This window comes from Labrus bergylta, chromosome 10 (genome assembly GCF_963930695.1).
Source record: "Labrus bergylta chromosome 10, fLabBer1.1, whole genome shotgun sequence".
In the NCBI taxonomy this organism is placed as follows: Eukaryota; Metazoa; Chordata; class Actinopteri; order Labriformes; family Labridae; genus Labrus; species Labrus bergylta.
Genome location: NC_089204.1, coordinates 31,263,711 through 31,284,690, shown reverse-complemented (window position 1 = coordinate 31,284,690; position 20,980 = coordinate 31,263,711). Strand labels below are relative to the sequence as shown.

General features: G+C 41.1%; 1 protein-coding gene across 1 annotated transcript in view; it reads right to left on the bottom strand.

Moving 5' to 3' along the window:
* Positions 1 to 20,556, bottom strand: part of si:dkey-191g9.5 (rap1 GTPase-GDP dissociation stimulator 1-B) — a 22,837-nt gene extending 2,281 nt beyond the window's left edge. Inside the window, exons 1-13 of the mRNA XM_020658122.2 lie at positions 20,243 to 20,556; positions 19,070 to 19,174; positions 18,774 to 18,896; positions 14,855 to 14,980; positions 13,851 to 13,979; positions 9,310 to 9,435; positions 8,467 to 8,610; positions 6,234 to 6,365; positions 5,126 to 5,260; positions 4,916 to 5,041; positions 4,294 to 4,433; positions 2,704 to 2,830; positions 1,710 to 1,838 (exon numbers count right to left, since the gene is read on the bottom strand). Coding sequence (XP_020513778.1) covers positions 1,710 to 1,838; positions 2,704 to 2,830; positions 4,294 to 4,433; positions 4,916 to 5,041; positions 5,126 to 5,260; positions 6,234 to 6,365; positions 8,467 to 8,610; positions 9,310 to 9,435; positions 13,851 to 13,979; positions 14,855 to 14,980; positions 18,774 to 18,896; positions 19,070 to 19,174; positions 20,243 to 20,255 — 1,555 coding nt within the window. The 5' untranslated portion in view covers positions 20,256 to 20,556. The remainder of the gene's footprint in view (positions 1 to 1,709; positions 1,839 to 2,703; positions 2,831 to 4,293; positions 4,434 to 4,915; positions 5,042 to 5,125; positions 5,261 to 6,233; positions 6,366 to 8,466; positions 8,611 to 9,309; positions 9,436 to 13,850; positions 13,980 to 14,854; positions 14,981 to 18,773; positions 18,897 to 19,069; positions 19,175 to 20,242) is intronic.
* Positions 20,557 to 20,980: the final 424 nt, after the last annotated feature.

The window sequence follows — 20,980 nt, the reverse complement described above, 5'->3', positions numbered from 1 at the left end:
TGGTCAGAGAAGAAGAAGACGATGGTTAGAGAAGAAGAAGATGATGGTCAGAGAAGAAGAAGATGATGGTCAGAGAAGAAGAAGATGATGGTCAGAGAAGAAGAAGATGATGGTTAGAGAAGAAGAGATGATGGTCAGAGAAGAAGATGATGGTCAGAGAAGAAGAAGATGATGGTCAGAGAAGAAGAAGACGATGGTCAGAGAAGAAGAAGATGATGGTCAGAGAAGAAGAAGATGATGGTCAGAGAAGAAGATGATGGTCAGAGAAGAAGATGATGGTCAGAGAAGAAGAAATCGATGGTTAGAGAAGAAGAGATGATGGTCAGAGAAGAAGAAGATGATGGTCAGAGAAGAAGAAGATGATGGTCAGAGAAGAAGATGATGGTCAGAGAAGAAGATGATGGTCAGAGAAGAAGAAATCGATGGTTAGAGAAGAAGAAGATGATGGTCAGAGAAGAAGATGATGGTCAGAGAAGAAGAAGATGATGGTTAGAGAAGAAGAGATGATGGTCAGAGAAGAAGAAATCGATGGTTAGAGAAGAAGAGATGATGGTTAGAGAAGAAGAGATGATGGTTAGAGAAGAAGAGATGATGGTCAGAGAAGAAGAAATCGATGGTTAGAGAAGAAGAGATGATGGTTAGAGAAGAAGAGATGATGGTTAGAGAAGGAAGAGATGATGGTTAGAGAAGAAGAGATGATGGTTAGAGAAGAAGAGATGATGGTTAGAGAAGAAGAGATGATGGTTAGAGAAGAAGAGATGATGGTTAGAGAAGAAGAGATGATGGTTAGAGAAGAAGAGATGATGGTTAGAGAAGAAGAGATGATGGTTAGAGAAGAAGAGATGATGGTTAGAGAAGAAGAGATGATGGTCAGAGAAGAAGATGATGGTCAGAGAAGAAGAAGATGATGGTCAGAGAAGAAGAAGACGATGGTTAGAGAAGAAGAAGATGATGGTCAGAGAAGAAGAAGATGATGGTCAGAGAAGAAGAAGATGATGGTCAGAGAAGAAGATGATGGTCAGAGAAGAAGAAATCGATGGTTAGAGAAGAAGAGATGATGGTCAGAGAAGAAGAAGATGATGGTCAGAGAAGAAGAAGATGATGGTCAGAGAAGAAGATGATGGTCAGAGAAGAAGATGATGGTCAGAGAAGAAGAAATCGATGGTTAGAGAAGAAGAAGATGATGGTCAGAGAAGAAGATGATGGTCAGAGAAGAAGAAGATGATGGTTAGAGAAGAAGAGATGATGGTCAGAGAAGAAGAAATCGATGGTTAGAGAAGAAGAGATGATGGTTAGAGAAGAAGAGATGATGGTTAGAGAAGAAGAAGATGATGGTTAGAGAAGAAGATGATGGTCAGAGAAGAAGATGATGGTTAGAGAAGAAGATGATGGTCAGAGAAGAAGATGATGGTTAGAGAAGAAGAGATGATGGTCAGAGAAGAAGAAATCGATGGTTAGAGAAGAAGAGATGATGGTTAGAGAAGAAGAGATGATGGTTAGAGAAGAAGAGATGATGGTTAGAGAAGAAGAGATGATGGTTAGAGAAGAAGAGATGATGGTTAGAGAAGAAGAGATGATGGTTAGAGAAGGAAGAGATGATGGTCAGAGAAGATCACCCAGACAGACACAGCTTTTAAAATATTTTATGTTAATTGGGTTAGGATGAGAATTTGTTGTAATTGTGGGTTGAGTGTAAAAAGAAAACTTACTGCAGTTAACCAGGCTGCAGATTAGACCTAAAGCACTGAACTTCACTTCAACTGCTCCAACAGGATCCTCCAACATGTTCTTCAGGAGAGGAAACAGCTGAGCGTCCCTGAACACATCCTTCACTGAGTCTGTACATTTATATAGATATATATAGAGAGGGGGGGATGTCACATTATTAAATCAGCTGATCCTTAAAAATCAATTGTTGGTTCAAAACTAAAAGCATTTCTAGCTGATACAGAATCTCTCAATTATAAATCTAATTCTTTATTGAAGTTATCTTGAAAAATCACTTTATGGACCTCATGCAGTTCTTTGTCTAGATGGTGATGAGAGTCAGACTACATTTAACACGTTACAGGCGCAGAGCACGATGAGGTTGATTAAGACTCTTCATTAAACAACAGGTGTGCTTTGGGCGTAACGTGAATCTAACCAATCACAGTGCACGCTCTCTTCCCCGTAAGGAGCCAATCACATGCTTTCTTCTTTTAATAAATTTGAGTCTTTTTATAACTTCTCCTATCTCCTTTCATTGTACCCATGCACACACACTGAACACACACACACACACACACACTCCACTTGTGTGTGTGTGTGTGTGTGTGTGTGTGTGTGTGTGAGTGTGTGTGTGTGTGTGTGTGTTCTTTAACATTTAATGAAGTAACATTAATGTTTAAGATTCCATAAAGCAAACTGAATATAATAATATAATAAAAACAGAATGCAGACAGACATACAAGCTCAGGATCATATCATCTCATTAACCAATGATTAATTAACTTAGTAATGCTAATGCTAATGCTAACTCTAATGCTCTGAATGTCTGTTTGTGAGAGACCACGATAGCAAAGACAGGAGCAACAAAACTGTTTTCAAAGTGAATAAGGAGTAAACAAAAATATATATAAAATATATATTTATGATTATTTATGAAGATTATTCTGAAGTGTTTCAGAAATTCAGAACGTAAAAATCTTGAAACATGTTTACCTATGTCGATGGCAGAGGCTATCGCCATAGAAACCAGGGCCTCGCTCTGCATGATGACATGCTCACTTGTTGCCATGGAGATAAGATGTTGAATCCCTGCTGCTTTGGCAACAGCACGAACAACTTCCTGTCAGAGAGGAAGTCAGACATTCACTGCATGCTCTTGTTTGTGTGTTTGTGAGTTTGGCTTGGGGGGGGGGTTCATCATGAGTCTGGTTCTGATCCAGGTTTCTGCCTTATGAAAGTATTTTTTCTCTCTTGATGTTAACTGTGCTCAATGTTTCTCTGTGCTCTACTCATGATAGATAATTGTTGGTCTTTATAAATAAAATTATACAATTCATTATCAGACGCTTTTAGCTAAAGTGACGAACAGAAGAGTAAGAACAACACAAGCAAGGATCTAGAGAGGAGGAAACAGGAAGTAACCAGCCATTTTAAAAAGGTTGAAATTGGCCGAGATTGGATTCAAACCCTCTTTCGTTGTGATGAGGACTATAGCCTATGTACACAGCTTGGCTCTCCGGCGCCCCTCAACCCAGACTGGTCTGATCTGCTTTCACACTCAGCTTTGACCAATGAATGATCAATTTATCAAGCCGTCAACAAATTGCACTGAGGATGTACAAAGTCTTCATCAGAAATTGGACAGATTGCAGTACAAGCACCAGAGAACCCAAAGAAGACACGATCAGCACTGTTGATCTGTGCAAAATGTTTACCGAAGGCGAGGAGGACAGGTTGTAAAGATGACACTCAAAGGCTGTTCTAGAACAGGAGGCTGCAGCCTCCCTCACAAGGTGGGGGTTGTAATGTAGTAGAGACAGATCCACAGACAGAAGCAGAAACAGGTAGATGCAGTCAAACATGCACACATTAAAATAATTATTAGTGTTAGTTTAAGTATTTTTAAGAACTACATGCTGATAGTAATACAATATGATGAAGTGTTGAGGAACCTCACTCCACCATTATGTTCATTGATGTTTGATTCAGGACATGCAGACAAAGCACAACTCCTGTTTGTTATCTTTTGAACTCTTAAGATACATTGACTCTGCCACACCTCAATGCAACATAAATGATTATCATAAACAGAAGCTTGTGTACTCATATTTAAAAGACTTCAACTTTTTCCTTCTGTCGTATGTGTTGAAAATTTAAAGATGATGTAAAGTAAGAATGTAAACTAAATAATACAGAAAGGTTCAAAATGACAATGCATGCCAAAGATAATGATCAAAATACAATTTTACAATTATTTATATCTACAGTTATAATTATAACATTGAGCTCTCTGTAGTAAGGGTTAGGCTTATCTAAAATAGTTATCAACATTTTAAAATAAAGGAATTGAAAGATTTCTCATCTGCACTTTGAGCCTTGATATGGCAGACAAGAAAAGTCTGGTCCCTCCTTTGAATGTCCAGGTGTGTAAAGCCTGGACATTGTGTTCTGTTTTTTCTGTTTCAGAGTCTTGGCGTCCCACTGGTGGTTGATTAGGTCTTACTTGCTTGTTCTGCTGTTGGAGACTGGTGTGTTTATGTGTATGTGTGTGTGCATAGTATTTTGGAGGAGACATGAGCTCACGGCGTTGCGGCTGTGTCTGATCAGAGCGGCGAGCAAGCGGCTGGCTTCTCCTCGGACTCCTGCATGATCTTTGGCATCACACCACTCCATGACCCGAGCGAGAAGAACCGAGTCTCTGCCGAGCACCAATGCAGCCTCCTCTGACCCCCCAGAGAAATAAAATGAAGTATTTAGTGGCTTAGTAACCCTAAGCTTAAAAAAAAGATATGTGAGCAAATGGATAGAAATATACCCAAATAAATGTTTCAGTACATGATGTCAAGAGTCAAATGTTTCAACCGTACTTCAATGCGTCTTATCATCAGCTTCAGGTCATTGATTGAAATGAAAAGAATGTATTCTTCCACAGGGCAGGGTAAATACCTGAAGATACTTTATAAAGGTAATTATTGTCAAGATGTCAAATTTGACCATCAGAAAATCATTTTCTCAACACAGCTTAAGGACATTGGACTCTGTTAGCTTGTTAGCTAATCCTCTAATTTACTCGTCTGTTTAGTCCTGAAACACTCTGGTGGATTTCAACGAGATGACAGGATAGGTAGCTGAGATTCATTTACATATTGATAAAAACAAGTTTAATTTTCAAATATTTATGTGTTTAAAGGAAACCTGAGCTCACCTTGTCCATCCACCATCATACGTAAAGTTCCCAGAAGTTTAAACTGAACTGGAGGCATGTCAGAGCGCAGCAGGCTCTTTATCCTCTCTGTGACTCCATCCTCCAACATCCGCTCTTTATTGGTGGCTGAGACAGAGAGAGTGTCATGATTTTAACCATGTTCAACCCATGTCATTTTTGCAGTGTCTGGATTTCGCTCACTGACAGTACCAGGGATGGCGAGGTTTCTGAGCGCGCTCAGTCCAGCATGTTGGACAGACACGTCTCCTTCATCAACATGTTTCTCCAGTAGGGTGAGGATGTGAGGCACCACGCCGAGGTCAAGCATCTTGACACAGTTACTGTCTGAAAGAAACTCAAACACACACACAAACTGGTTGGATCAGACGCCTTTCATTGGCAGAGCGTAGTGGGGGGGAGGGAGTGTAGACCTGGATCAGAGAGTTAAAGTAAGGAGGAGACGTTTCTGTGTCTGTTTTGTAAGCGAGCAGCAGAGTTTTAAATTTGATGTGAGCAGTAACTGGGAGCCAGAGTAAGGAGATGAACAGAGGAGTGACATGTGCTCTTTTAGGAAGGTTGAAGACCAGTCGTGCTGCTGCATTTTGTATCATCTGCAGAGCTTTGATAGTGCATGTAGGAAGACCTGCCAGTAGAGAGTTGCAATAATCGATGCGTGATATCACAAGTAAGGTAAGGTCTGATCTTCCTGATGTTGTTCAGGGCAAATCCACATGACTGGGCAATCGAGGCTACTTGAACCTTAAAAGTTAGCTGGTCATCAATCATGACACCCAGGTTCCGGGCAGACTTTGTGGGCATGAGTTTGGTTTGTTCCAAGCTGGATATTCAAATGATAAAGTGATGCTAAAGTGCTCACGATGGATTAAGCTGGGTCTTTATAACATAACAATGAGTAAGGTCTTTTACCTGCTTTTTGTAAAGTGTCTCGAGATAACACTTGTTATGAGTTGGCACTAAACAAATAAAGATTGATTGATGTTGATCTGTGGTTGCATAGAGGAACTGGCTGAGATAACAAGGAGCTCAGTCTTTCAGAGTTTGATTTGAATGTTGCATTAATTCATCCATTTAGCAGAGACTGTAGGGTAGGGCAAGAGAAGTGGTTCAGTGATTGTACCCGACCTAAAAAGCCTCTGCATGTTTCTAATAAGCTCCACGAGCAGAAACGTGCTCAAACTAGGATCAATATTGGAGATGCTTTTGAAAAATGGAGAGAGGTTAGAACACAGAAAGGTTTACAGACCCATGCAGAGCTGGATAAACACTGAAGCTTCAAGTGTGTGTTATTTCTTCTCACCATTTCTGGCAAAGTTAGCAATGGCAAGAGCTCCTGAGAGCTGCAGCTGAGTGTTCGAGCTCTGCAGCCACGACAGAACATCCTGATAAACCAGACCTGACCCCTCTCCAAAACACTTCTGCATGGACTCATCTGAAACACACACGCACACACAAAGACACACACAAAATCAGACACATTACCTTACCTGCAGATTTTTCATACAAATGAACCTTATAAAATGTTTTCTTGTCAGAGACTTCTACGTTCACTCAAATTAAAAACACATTTAAAATTAAAGGAAATAATGGATGGATGGAGAAATTCAGCAGTTCTAATGCTTTTTGGGGTGCCAGCAGGTATTTTAACAGACAACTTCATTGAAAGTTTGTTATATATATGTATATTTTTAAACCCACCACAAATATACCTTCTTTTTCTTTAAACCAAAAGTACCTCATAAAATAGAAAAAAACAGCATAACACACAACCACACGAGGATTCAACACAAAGCCAGTCAGTTCAAAGGAAGAAAAATATATCAAACAAAAAAATCCCAATAGCAATCAACAAAAGCTGTCTTTTTCACAACCCTCTAATTCAACTCAAATAAGGTTCAGTTCGACAAAACACTCCAAAAACAAATCGAAAGTGGGCCCTCTTGTCCGTGTATCACTATGACAACCTGTTCCAACCTAAACTAGCCGAGTGAGACTTCACAGACAACAACAAGGGAGTTACCTCCTGGACCTGAACGATCCTCTGGCTCCTCTTTAACCCTAACCCTCACTGGAAATCCTCCTGAGGAAAGTCCAGACATAAAGGCACAGCACCAAGAGACTACCACACCACAGACTTTTGGAAATGAATGGGGCAGCCACGGACGTGCCAACCGGCTTTCAGGTTTTACAGGCACCGCCATCTTGTTTTTGCGCCATCCCTTTGATCAACAGAGCAGCACCAATCAAGGAAGCTCATTGGCCAAAGAGCGACCCGTCACAAGATGTGGCACAGGTAGGCTAATCAAGAGGATTTAGACAGATCGCCACAGAATAGATTGATGGATGATAAATGAATACTAACATGGATAAAAAGACCTTCAGAAGTGTATTTATTATTTATTTATTCTTCCTCATTGTTTAGAAAACTGCTGATCACAGTTAGTCACCAGTTTAGTGATGGTTGATAATTGAATCAGAGGACGAAACATTGACTTTATCCAATCAAAGCTTACTTTGAACTGACACCTTTTGTTGCTCTTAGTTGTTGAATCTCCCATCTGCACAACTCATTTACCTTTGTAGGTTCCAATAAACAGATCTTCAATATTTAAATTCTAGTACAGATGATTGGATAATTGTCAATACTTTTCCATGGCAGGAAGCTGGCTCTCTTTTAAGCTGCCTAGATAACCTGTGGTCCCTTTCAGACACTCCAGCAATACTTGTAGCATGACGATCAACTTCATTAACAAGTTGGACCGTGGTGTTTTGGCATGTGGCCTTTATCAGGATGGATGACCCTGATTAAGGCCACAAGACCAAACATGACAGTCTAACACCAATCAGTCCTGTCATCATTCTACTAATGTTTATTTAATCAGTTTGAACCTTCAACATCACAACCTGCTTTGTGTTTCTGTCTAACATTCATCACAATCCATTAAACAGGATCAGAACAACGAGCAGGAAAATAATCAGACAGCAGCAGGAACCACTGATCAGCATCACACACACACACACACACACACACACACACACACACACACGCACACAAACAAGTGGCCTCAGACAGCACACACACACTTCACAATCTCTACAACCTAACCCTAACCCCCTCAGGCCACAGATACAGATCTCTAACTTTCAGGACAAAGAGAGCCATGTCGAGCTTCACTCCCGCATCCATCAGGCTCATGAATGGTTGATCTATTTGTTTATACACATAAAGCACCACTCTTTTAACCTCTCATAACAATTATTCATGACCTCTTTATCATGCTTTTACTACAGCCACAGTTCAGCTTTTGGACCTCTTCTAGCCTTTTACTCTTCATGCAATTTGGTAGTTGGTGCTGGAAAATCCCACTCTGCTTCTTCAGTGTTGCCTGATGTCAGCTGTCTGTCCACATTGTCTTAACTCTTACCTGGATGGGTTTCCGCTCCAATAAGGAGATGAATATTGAGACTGAATAAGAGTTGCTGCTCTGTGCTCTGAGATGGGACAATAGAAAAAGGTGCTTAGCTGCGCTGACCTCCTAACAGCAGGGACACGATGAGGTTGGAGGCAATCTTGATGCTGCAGAGATCATGAGGGTCCGAAGCGGCCTGCAGAGCCCGGATCATATCCGATAAAGCTTCTGGTACTCCTGACTCTGCAAACTGCAGCTTCAGTGTATCTGTTGGAACAATTATTAAGATTATTAAGAAATGACCCTGTATCCCAATAAACTACCCACTATTGAGCCACTGACTGTGAAAGACAAGACAAAAACAGGGGTTGTCTCATATGGTATGTACTCTTTGATTTGGGACACAAGTCATTTACCTGTACATGGTTAACATTCTCCTGGTGTGAACATGAAACCTTTGGCCCTTTAAATCCACAGGGATTCATTCTTGTAAATGTGTGGGCCCTTCAATGGCTCCTTGTACTCTGCCTCCATTTCTCTAAGTCCCTGGGGTTAGCAGAGTTTCCAACCCTGTAGGGCGTTTCAATAAAACCTTTTTAACTTTCTGCTGTAGTTTATAAGTGTTATTAAATCACTGTCTGTTCCTCTCTTGAAAGTTTCATGTTGTCTGTTGTTTTGTCTGACCTCCTGTTTGAAGTGTTCAATATGTAATCATGTTCCCTCTGTGGGAATAATAATGATTGATTGATTAATGAATGATGACAGAATCCCAAAACAACCTGAAAGGTTTCCCTTCTTAGTTTAAACCTGTTGTTTATACATTTTTCTTCTATCATGTAAATCTAAGTTATGTTTCTGTGTGTGTGTGTGTGTATTTGAGGAGGGGGGGACAGAGAGAGAGATGATCTCTGGACTCAGAGAAAACGGGTCACATTTTAATAACACATTTCATCCAGCAGCTCTTACCGCTCTCTCCGAGTGATCCCAGTATCTCCAGTATCACATGACGGCGCTCAGCATCAGGAGCTCGTTTCAGCTGAAACGTCAACACTCCTGCAACGTCCTGATCAGCCAGAGCTTCCCGCGCAGAGTCTGCAAACACACACATCCATGACTAAAGACAGATATTTTTTGTCAAATAGATATGTAGTTATCTGATTTTAAAAGATGGAGGGATCTTCCTATATCCTTCATCGGCAGAGTTAACTCAATCAAAATGAACGTCCTACCTAAGTTCCTTATCCTACTATTACCCTACTAATGGCTTTACAAGCCCCATACTCAAAGGGTGGACTAAATCTTCCAAACTTTAGGAACTATTATCTTGCCTCCCAGTTCTGACCACTTTGGATTTGGCTTCATGCAGAAAGGAGTGAGGTTAGATGGGTATCAATAGAGCAACATGAGATGAGGACTACTCCTTTAAATATGATCCCATTTTTAGGTACTAAGAAAAATGTAGCCACTCTCACAGAGAACCCTATAATACTCTCCACATTTAGTGCATGGCAAGAGTCTCACTCACTCTTAGACCTAGATATTTCATTCCTCAAGAGGACTCCCCTATGGGGTAACCCAAACATCTCAAGCCATATTGCTGACGGAATATTACAAAGGTGGAACAACAAAAACATTCAAACAATTGCTGATTTGTATATAAACGACACATTTGCTAACTTTCAACAACTAACTGAAAAGTTCAACCTTCATAGTATATTGAATTGAATTTGCCTGTGTTTTATGGAGATTAATACAGTCTGTGATTGCTATAAGAGACGTTGCCAAGCCTCCTCATCATAAACATGACCTTGGTCTCTTTCCCATTTACTTTTAATAGGTGTTATGTTGTAGCCAGGAAATTTGTCATTAACAATACCATATATGGATGACATAAGTCCTCTACATGTAGTGGGCAGTCTATCAAGCAGGCATGTTTCAAAGGGGGTCTCTATAGGTTTATCTGGGAAATAATGTTTACTATTTTCCTTTACCCACTGGCATATTTGTAAGAATTTAAGTCCTTTAAGTCCTGCGTAGGGTTAGGGTCAGAACATATTATACACCCCATAGATTAAATAAAATTGACAGCAATGTATCTCCTATGTGTCAGAGATGCAAAATAACTGAAGGTGATCTTCTTCACGTGTTTTGGAGTTGTCCTGTGTTAGAATCTTTTTGGAAGCATACCATAAAATTGACTAAAAAGATAATAGGATCCAAAGTAGAGCAGGACCCAAAACTTTGGATATTGGGGGATATGAGCCCTGTCAATACATTCCATTATAAACAATATTGTATCTTACTTGCTAGCACTGCAGCAACGAAATGTATTTTAACTCAATGGAAATCTGAAGAGCCACCGTCAACAAGACATTGGATAAATTAACTGGTGTCCTACTGCACTCCTGAAAAAATATTATATAATGTAAGGAAAAAACGTGAAACCTTTAATAAAATCTGGGGTCCCTTTCTAGACATTTTGCCTTCTTTAGAGCAGGATGGCCATAAAAGTGCAACTCTTCCTAGACCAACTGAAAGTTAATCATCCGGATTAAGCCAAATGTGAATATGTGTGGACATAAGTACACGTAGATAAATGAAAGAAAATAGAGAGCCATACTGGGGAGAAGGGTGGGATATGGGAGGACGGGTGGGGAGATTTGTTTCAGTTTTTGTTTTTGTTGTTTTGTTTATATTTGTTATTGTTTTTCTCTAAATTCTTTGTTTTTATTGTTATTACTTAAAACAATAATAGCAATTTTTACAATTAGGTATATTACAAGTGAATAGACACTGGATTTGTGTGTTCTTTCTCTTATTTCTTTCTCAATCATTACTTTGCATACATACTATTATTGTAATTATTGTTACAACAATTATTGATGCTGTATTATTATTAGTATAGTTGTAATATACTTATATTATGACTATATAGAATTGCCTAATTGATATAGGGATGTATTGGAAGTACACATGCTAAATCTATTTAAGTATATACATCTACATTTTCTCTGGTTATTCATGCAGTATTATTATTTTTTTTATCATTATTATTTATTTATATTTTTTTTGTGTCTATTTGAAACACACCACAAAATGTTCATGTTGACAGTGGATTTGTTTGTAAAGTTTTATGTATTCCTATTTAACATAAAATAAATAAATAGGTATGTAGTTATACACAAAGCTATATACAGATCTTTTTTTAAATGTATTTCTGAGCTTTCTGTTCGTTTGGACTTGAGCCCAGGCCACCCGCTTCGAGGACTGTGTGTGTCGGGGGGTATGCTGCCGTTGTTTGTTCACAGCTTCTCCGTCTGAGCTACCTCAGTCCTTCCTGTCTGGAGGAACTGAATACATTGCGCTTGCAGACACAAAGTCCTGCACACACTCTGCACTTGTGGTGTCCCTCAAGGATTAGTCCTCGGCCCTACCCTCTTCACCCTCTATCTGATTCCCCTCTGTCACGTCATCACGCAGCAAGGAATTTCATTCCCCTGCTATGCAGACGATACCCAACTATACATGAAAACCCACACCACCTCCTCTAAACCACACCCCAGAAGCCATCCTAGTCGGCTCTCCACACCAATTTCATTCGTAACTACAATGTCCTTCTCTGCTCAAGACATCCATCTCTCACGATTGGTCACCGACCTGGCTCTCATCTGGCCTTTCAATCACACATTAAAATATCTGCAAAAGCTCATTCAAGTCCCATCTCAAAAACATTGCAAAACTCAGTCCCTTACTCATCCTCCAAGATGCTGAAACACGCATCCACGCCTTTGTCTCCTCCATGTTCGACTACTACAATGCACTTCTCATCCTGCACTCACTACACTGGCTTCCCGTCTCACTCAGGATCGAATATACAATGTCATTACTCACCCATCAATTCTACAATTCATTTAGCAGCAATCAGTTGCATACACAGCAATTCCCTTTCATACCTTAAAGAACTGCTCACCCCAGAAACCCACACAAGACACCTCTAACCTGCTGACACCACCCCCCTCCAAACCCCGCTCTTTGGGGGACAGAGCCTTCCATTCTGCTGCCCCAAACACCTGAGGGCCCCACAGACTGTCAACTCCTTTAAAAAAGGACTGAAAATGTTTCTCTATAAAAGAGCCTTCTCTTAAATCCACTGCTCTTAGAAGTTATTTTATGCTCAGGTTTTTAATTCTGCCTGATTTTACATGTTTTATTTCAGTTGTTGCTTTTATGCTTTTGTTCCAAAGTTGTGGGACTATGATATGTGATTCAAATGTAAAGTGCATTATAAATAAAATGTATTATTTTTTTCTTCTTCTTAGAAACAAAGAAACAACCATACAGAGATGCAACACAAAGCAATTAAGTTTCAAAAAAAGAAAAATGTATTAAAAAAAAATATCCAAAAGGCAATCAACCAATGGTGTCGGTTACTGGTAGAAAGTTCAGTGTCTTTTCACAGTCGAAAAACAGTAACAAAAAATACCTTTTTAATCCACTTCCAACAAGCCACAAGCTGAAACGTGTTGGTTGGATTTGTTAATAAAGGGGATCTTCATACTACAAGTGTTGCTGGAGCTTTTTGCCCTCTTCTAGTTCAGAGTTAGAGTTAAGGTCAACTACACACAATAAGAGTGGGCCAGTCCAGGGTACGCTGGTGGCGCAATGGTTAGGGCGCACGTCCCATGTATTGAGACTCTCATCTCAAGCGGTAGGCCCGGGTTCGCCTCCACCCATGGCCCCTTTCCGCATGTCATTCCCCACTCTCTCTCCCTGGTTTCCGACTCTATCCACTGTCCTCTCTCTGCATTAAAAGCCCAAAATAAATCTTTAAAAAAAAGAGTGGGCGGGTCCTCTTGTCTTTGACACAACAAAGTTTTTCAAGGCAAAGCACAAATCTTGCAGGTATTCATCCCATTGTTTCTGGTGGTCAGCAACATATGAGGCTATCATGGTCTTTAATGTATGGTATATTCTGTCGGTAAGGTAGGGTTGTGGATGGTAGGCTGAAGTGAACATCTGTTGCAGGTTCCAGATCTGAAATGTTCCCTGGAGACATCAGAGGCAAACTGGGGTCCCTGGTCTGATAGGAGATCGTCTGGAACTAACACAACAGGGCAAGGGCTTCTGAGGACAAAACAGCACAGGCAAGGTGCAGGTGTGTCCTGCAATCTGAAAGGCCATCTCCCTGACCCGTCAGCTGAATACAGAGGATCTCCTGAGCAAGGGTGAAGGTTGGCCCTCCCTAATTGGCAGTATGCCACAACTTGTAATTTAGGAGGGTGTATGAAGAGCCTGAATCCACCATGGCCATTGCCAGTTTCATACCAATTATCAGGGTTACAGTCAGTTGGTGTGGTAGAGGCCTGTTGGGTACAGATCTATAACTAAAGATAGATCTATAACAGTAACAGCTAAAGAAAGTGCAACATCTGTAGAAAGTTCAGAAAATTTTAACAAAACACAGAGACAACTTGACCTTGAATTAAATTTAACACAATAATCCTCACCAATATCAGCCAGGTTGCAGAGAGCCAGCAGGCACACATTGACCAGCGGGTCGTTCTCCGGATAATCCCTGATGATGGTCACTAGTCTGGGGATGACGCCTCTCTGGACTAACTGGTCTTGCTGGTGCGCTGGTTCACATATTGAGAAGAAGAGATACCACACAGAATTGTTATTTTATTATCTTATGTATTTGTGTGCCTTTTGTTCAATTGAACTTTACAGCATTTTTAGTCTAACTGATTTACTATTATTGCTGCTGATGAGTTAATAATATCTGATTACAGTCCATGAAATGTAACTGTTCAAAAAATAAAAGATTTTTGGGGACAGAAGCCACATAATAAATATACACGGATGTTCTGTCCGTCATTTAGAATATTACAGGCTTCAATTAGGAGAAATGATCATAAGATTGACTTTTGTACAAGTAATTACTTAATTCACTTTACAGTTTATACAGAGATGTGGAAGCTTTGGAAAACCTCAGCAGTCTGCTTAGCAGTAAATGACGCCGCAGGTACATCAAATCCTTTGATTCATCAAATTTGCAGGAAAGTTGGACCGAAGACCCAAACTGAACAAAATCCTAACGCTTAATAAAGGTGGATTTGCTTAATTGGTGTTAATTCCTAGAATGGCAACATTGCAAGTTTTTGGTGGGACTGAACAACTCGATCCTTATCATCAGAGAGCCTGCAGACACACACACACACACAGAGACACACACACACACACACACACACACACACACACACACACACACACACACACACACACACACACACACACACACAGAGACACACACACACACACACACACACACACACACACACACACACACAGAGACACACACACAGAGACACACACACAGAGACACACACACACACACACACACACACACACACACACACACACACAGAGACACACACACACACACACACACACACACACACACACACACACACTCTCACTTACTCACTCACTCACTTACTCACTCACTCACAGTTATCGAAGCAGATTCGTCCGATGGCTCTTCCAGTGTTTAGCAGCATCTCCTCGTCGTTACTTTTCAAATGTGGAACCAGAACTTCTACCAGACCTGCCTCAATGCATGGCTCCCTCACTGCAGCTACAACACACAAAATACACGTGTGTATATAAATTTGAGGTAAGATAAGATAATCCTTCATTGATCCCCAGAAGAGACAGTTAGATGTAGGGTAGGGAAAAGGAAATATTAAGTTCATCCAACAAGAATGACAATAGACAAATCAAAGGAACAGAGCAAGATTAGTATTCACAGAACAGGACAATTTAAGACAGTAGGATAGAATTATATTATAGGCATGTTCTGTAAACAGAAGTATGATACATCCACTGGCTAACGACTGATGTAGACTTCACCCAAGGCAGACTAAAGATCGGTACACATCAAAATCTAAGAGGGGCAGTCCAAAGCTGAAGTCAACACTAACAATGGTCACAAGAAAACTCATGAGAAGGAATACTGGCACAAGGTAACTCAGGAATACACAATGCTCACACGGCACACTGAGATTAGAAACACAATCAGAGCAATCTCTTTTATTTCCTGTTCTATATATTGGCATGAATTTGACCAATAGATAACTGGCATGACTTCATTAAAAAGATTCACGAGCTGGAAAGGAAAGGATGACTCTCTTATTAAGATTGGGAAAGGACTTGTACAATTCAAAATGGAAACTATATTTGACAGATTAATACATTTTTATAGGTTTTTTAAAAGCTTAAAATGTGGTTTACCTCCCTTTCACTGTCTCTATTTAACATGTAAATTATGAGATTCTGTATAAAGACCCCTTGAATTATACAATTTAGCCTTTGACCTGAAAATGGAACATCTCTAAATGTCAAGCAATTATTCTGATGTTATGTTGTCTGTGTTTTTCATTAGAAAAAGGGAAAAAAAATTTAAGTGTCAAAAAATACACAATCAGGAGTTAACGAGACGCAGGGGAGTCTAACTGGGGCGAGGTGAGATGTAAGAGGGTTAAAGTAAGGCGTTCATTTGAATTATGGTACACCTGGTGGGATGAGGGTTTGGCAGTGAAAGGGGTTGTCAAGGATGTCTCTGATTTTTGTCCATCATCCTTTCAGCCACAGTCTCCAAACCCAAAGCCACCACAAAGCGGTCCTTCCTCACCAGCTTGTTGAGTCTGGACCCAACCAGCACACAGTCCGCTGACTGACTGGTCGAAGTCTTCAGGAGCCTCACCACCAGAGACTGGTAGAGGGTCTTCAGGAGTCTTACCACCATAAACTTGTCAAGGTCTTTAAGAGTATGACCACCAGAGACTTGTTGAGATCTACAAGAGTATGACCACCAGAGACTTGTTGAGATCTTCAAGAGTATGACCACCAGAGACTTGTTGAGATCTACAAGAGTATGACCACCAGAGACTTGTTGAGATCTACAAGAGTATGACCACCAGAGACTTGTTGAGATCTTCAAGAGTATGACCACCAGAGACTTGTTGAGATCTACAAGAGTATGACCACCAGAGACTTGTTGAGATCTTCAAGAGTATGACCACCAGAGACTTGTTGAGATCTACAAGAGTATGACCACCAGAGACTTGTTGAGATCTACAAGAGTATGACCACCAGAGACTTGTTGAGGTCTTCAAGAGTATGACCACCAGAGACTTGTTGAGATCTACAAGAGTATGACCACCAGAGACTTGTTGAGATCTTCAAGAGTATGACCACCAGAGACTTGTTGAGATCTTCAAGAGTATGACCACCACAAACTTGTTGAGATCTACAAGAGTATGACCACCACAAACTTGTTGAGATCTACAAGAGTATGACCACCACAAACTTGTTGAGATCTACAAGAGTATGACCACCAGAGACTTGTTGAGATCTTCAAGAGTATGACCACCACAAACTTGTTGAGATCTACAAGAGTATGACTACCAGAGACTTGTTGAGATCTTCAAGAGTATGACCACCACAAACTTGTTGAGATCTACAAGAGTATGACCACCACAAACTTGCTGAGATCTACAAGAGTATGACCACCACAAACTTGTTGAGATCTACAAGAGTATGACCACCAGAGACTTGTTGAGATCTTCAAGAGTATGACCACCACAAACTTGTTGAGATCTTCAAGAGTATGACCACCACAAACTTGTTGAGATCTACAAGAGTATGACCACCAGAGACTTGTTGAGATCTTCAAGAGTATGACCACCACAAACTTGTTGAGATCTTCAAGAGTATGACCACCACAAACTTGTTGAGATCTACAAGAGTATGACCACCAGAGACTTGTTGAGATCTTCAAGAGTATGACCACCACAAACTTGTTGAGATCTACAAGAGTATGACCACCACAAACTTGTTGAGATCTACAAGAGTATGACCACCAGAGACTTGTTGAGATCTTCAAGAGTATGACCACCAGAGACTTGTTGAGATCTTCAAGAGTATGACCACCAGAGACTTGTTGAGATCTTCAAGAGTATGACCACCAGAGACTTGCTGAGATCTTCAAGAGTATGACCACCAGAGACTTGTTGAGATCTTCAAGAGTATGACCACCAGAGACTTGTTGAGGTCTTCAAGAGTATGACCACCACAGACTTGTTGAGATCTACAAGAGTATGATCACCAGAGACTTGTTGAGATCTTCAAGAGTATGACCACCAGAGACTTGTTGAGGTCTTCAAGAGTATGACCACCACAAACTTGTCAAGGTCTCGGGGCGCGCTGGTGGCGCAATGGTTAGGGCGCGCGTCCCATGTATTGAGACTCTCATCTCAAGCAGTAGGCCCAGGTTCACTTCCACCCATGGCCCCTTTCCACATGTCATTCCCCGCTCTCTCTCTCTGGTTTCAGGCTCTATCCACTGTCCTCTCTCTCTGGTTTCAGACTCTATCCACTGTCCTCTCTCTCTGGTTTCAGACTCTATCCACTGTCCTCTCTCTGCATTAAAGGCACGAAAAGCCCAAAATAAATCTTAAAAAAATAAAATAAAATTGTCAAAGTCTCCAAGAGTATGACCACCACAGACTGGTTGAGGTCTTCAAGAGTATGACCACCACAGACTGGTTGAGGTCTTCAAGAGTATGACCACCACAGACTGGTTGAGGTCTTCAAGAGTTACAAACACTGAAACATCTAAGTCTCAGGAAGAACAGACTGCTCTTTCCCTTCCTTAAGAGGGCGTCAGTGTTGTGGGACCAGGCCAGTTTGTTGTTGATGCAGACCCAAAGGTACTTGTTTGAATGACCCGCCTCCTCCGCCTGGATAATGACTAAGGCAGGTGGCCTCCTCTTCCTCTGGTAGTCCACAACTACCTCCCTGGTTTTGTTTACGTTGACCTTCAGGTGGTTTCTGTTTACCATGTGAGAAAGTTTTCCATCAGTCCTCTGTTCTTATCCTTGTTGTCATCACTGATGCATTCAATAATGGAGGAGTTGTCAGGACACTTTTGGAGGTGACAGGAACCAGAGTTGAACTGGAACATGTGAAGAGATTGAAGAGGAACTGTTGGGTTAGAACAGTTCCTTGACTAACTATCACCCACTCAGAGATGCAGCCAGCCACTCTGATGTACTGTGGATGGCTGCTAAGGTAGTCCATGATCCAGGCTGTGGTGTCAGGGTGCAGTCCTATCTCAACCAGCTTGTCCCTCGGGAGGCAGGGCTGGATGGTTTTAAAAGCATTGGAGGAGTTAAAGACCATGACTCTTCACAAATACACTCCTGAACATTTCCAAAAACATTAGGCTGATTATCTTAAGAAAGAAACGTCAGTTACAGCAAAGCACCATGAACCTTATCAAAGAACGTACCTGTACCTGGACTTCCGGTTATAGGAGATATTGAATCTTGGGCAAGTTAATTAAGGTGGATAAAAAGGAAAATAACCTTCTCGGGCCATCTCTGCCACCACCAGCGCCACCTGGATATTCAGGTTGCTTCTCCTCTCTAACACCTGAGCCAGAGTTGGAAGAATCCCACTCCTGGAAATCTCCACAGCAGCGTCCTTCTCTGTAGATGACAAACACACCTGTTCATACAAACATGAGTAACAAACACACCTGTTCATATTAACCAGAATAACAATCAAACTTGTTCACACCCTCATGTAAGCCATGGTAACAAACACACTACTTCATCAATCAAACAACACCTGAACACATGAACAGGTGTGTGTGACTCACTCTTCTCCAGCAGGGCAGTGAGCAGAGTGTCCAAGTGAGGCTTCAGCTCCTCTTCAATCAGCTCCGTGCTCACACTGAGAGCCTGCAAGGCATCACTCAGGGCGTCTGCAACACACACAGACACAGTAACAGACACACATATACAGCCACCAAAACACACACACACAGATGGCGATCACCTCTGATAATCTCTTGTAAGCTGAATGAAAATAGCTCAGAGTGAAAGCTGCTGTCAGACAACCTGCTAGTCTCTGTGTGTGTGTGTGTGTGTGTGTGTGTGTGATTTATTTTGTGTTTGTGTACATCACTTGATTGATCTGTGAACTGTGTAAGTCTAAATCTTGAAATATTTGACTTGTCAGCCTCCGATCAAGAATTAATTGAATTCAAAGGTCACATATCCTCCTCCTCTTCAGTTTAAATAAGTCTCAGAGCTCCTCTAAACATGTGTGTGAAGTTTCTTCACACACATGTTCTAAATCCACTCTGATCCTGTATTTGATCCTTTAAATATGTAAATGAGCTGTGTCTGACCACGCCCCCTCTCTGGAAGGGCTCAGGTGTACTCGGTCTTTCTCGCTCCATGTCCTATTGTTTACGTTGAGAAGGCTCAGAGGGCAGAACAAACACCTAGCTGTGGGAGTGTCACCCACCTGGGGGAGGGGTTACTGCCCTTTCTGATGTCATGACGGGAAAATCTCCAAACAACCTGTTTGAGCACACATTTTCTGAAAAGTGGAGCAGGCAGAAGACGGAGAGGATGGACTTTTCTCATCATTGGGGGGTTTGTAGACAGACTAGAGACACGTGTTAGTGTCAGGGGAACATGGGGAAGTGTATGTTGTATCATATGTGACCCTCAGAGTAATAAATGGCATACCACAGGGCTCATTCTTTGGGCTGCTGTAATTCATATTGTATATTAACATTAATAAAAATGTTCCAAATAAAAAATGACTATCTATCTATCTATCTCTCTCTCTTTATCTCCCTACCCTCTGCCGTCATACACACAGTTGGTACACTAATGGTCGAAATCACAGCTGTTATTATACGTCATCACTGATATGAAGCGCGCGCACACACACACACACACACACACACACACACACACACACACACACCAGACACACATACACACAAACAGCAGGATATAGATATGTATTTACTCACCGGTGTCTGTCATGGCTGCTGCTCTGCAGTCTCCCTGTTAGCTCTGTTAGCTCTGTTAGCGCTGTATATGTGTGTGTGTGTCTGTGTGTCTGTGTGTGCATAAGTGTGTGTGTGTGTGTGTGTGTGTGTGTGTGTGTGTGTTGCTAGCAGGAGATAACCTCCCTTCTTAAGAAGCTGATGCTCAGCTCTGTTTCCCTCTTCTCCTCTCTCTCTCTAAATCCCATTAAGCTAACTCTCTCTCTCTCTCTCTCTCTCTCTCTCTCTCTTGCTCACTCCATCTCTCTCTCTCTCCCTCCCTCTCGCTCTCTCTCTCTCCCTCTCTCCCTCTCTCCCTCTCTCTACTACCCCTCCCCCTCTGTCTCCCCTCCCTGCACAAACTGCGCCTGCGCTCTTTTCTTCCTGCAACAATTTTTCAATTTAATTTTAATTCAGTTAATTTCGATTCAGCCAAGCTTTATTGGTACAATAAAATGAGGGAAAATCCCCAAATCAAATAATCACATAATTATAAACAATAAATAATACCTAATACAAGCTATTATATTACATTTATGTTTTTTATTTTGTCTATTTCAATGTTTAGATTTCATTTCCTGTTTTATTTTGCCCCTTTCTGTCTTCGTGTTGCATGTTTTCCTTTTGTGTATTTTTTATTGCTTCATTTACTACTTTGATCTTTAGTATCCTGTTTTATTTTGTAGTTCTTATCCTCGTGTTTCTCTACATCCTGCATGACTT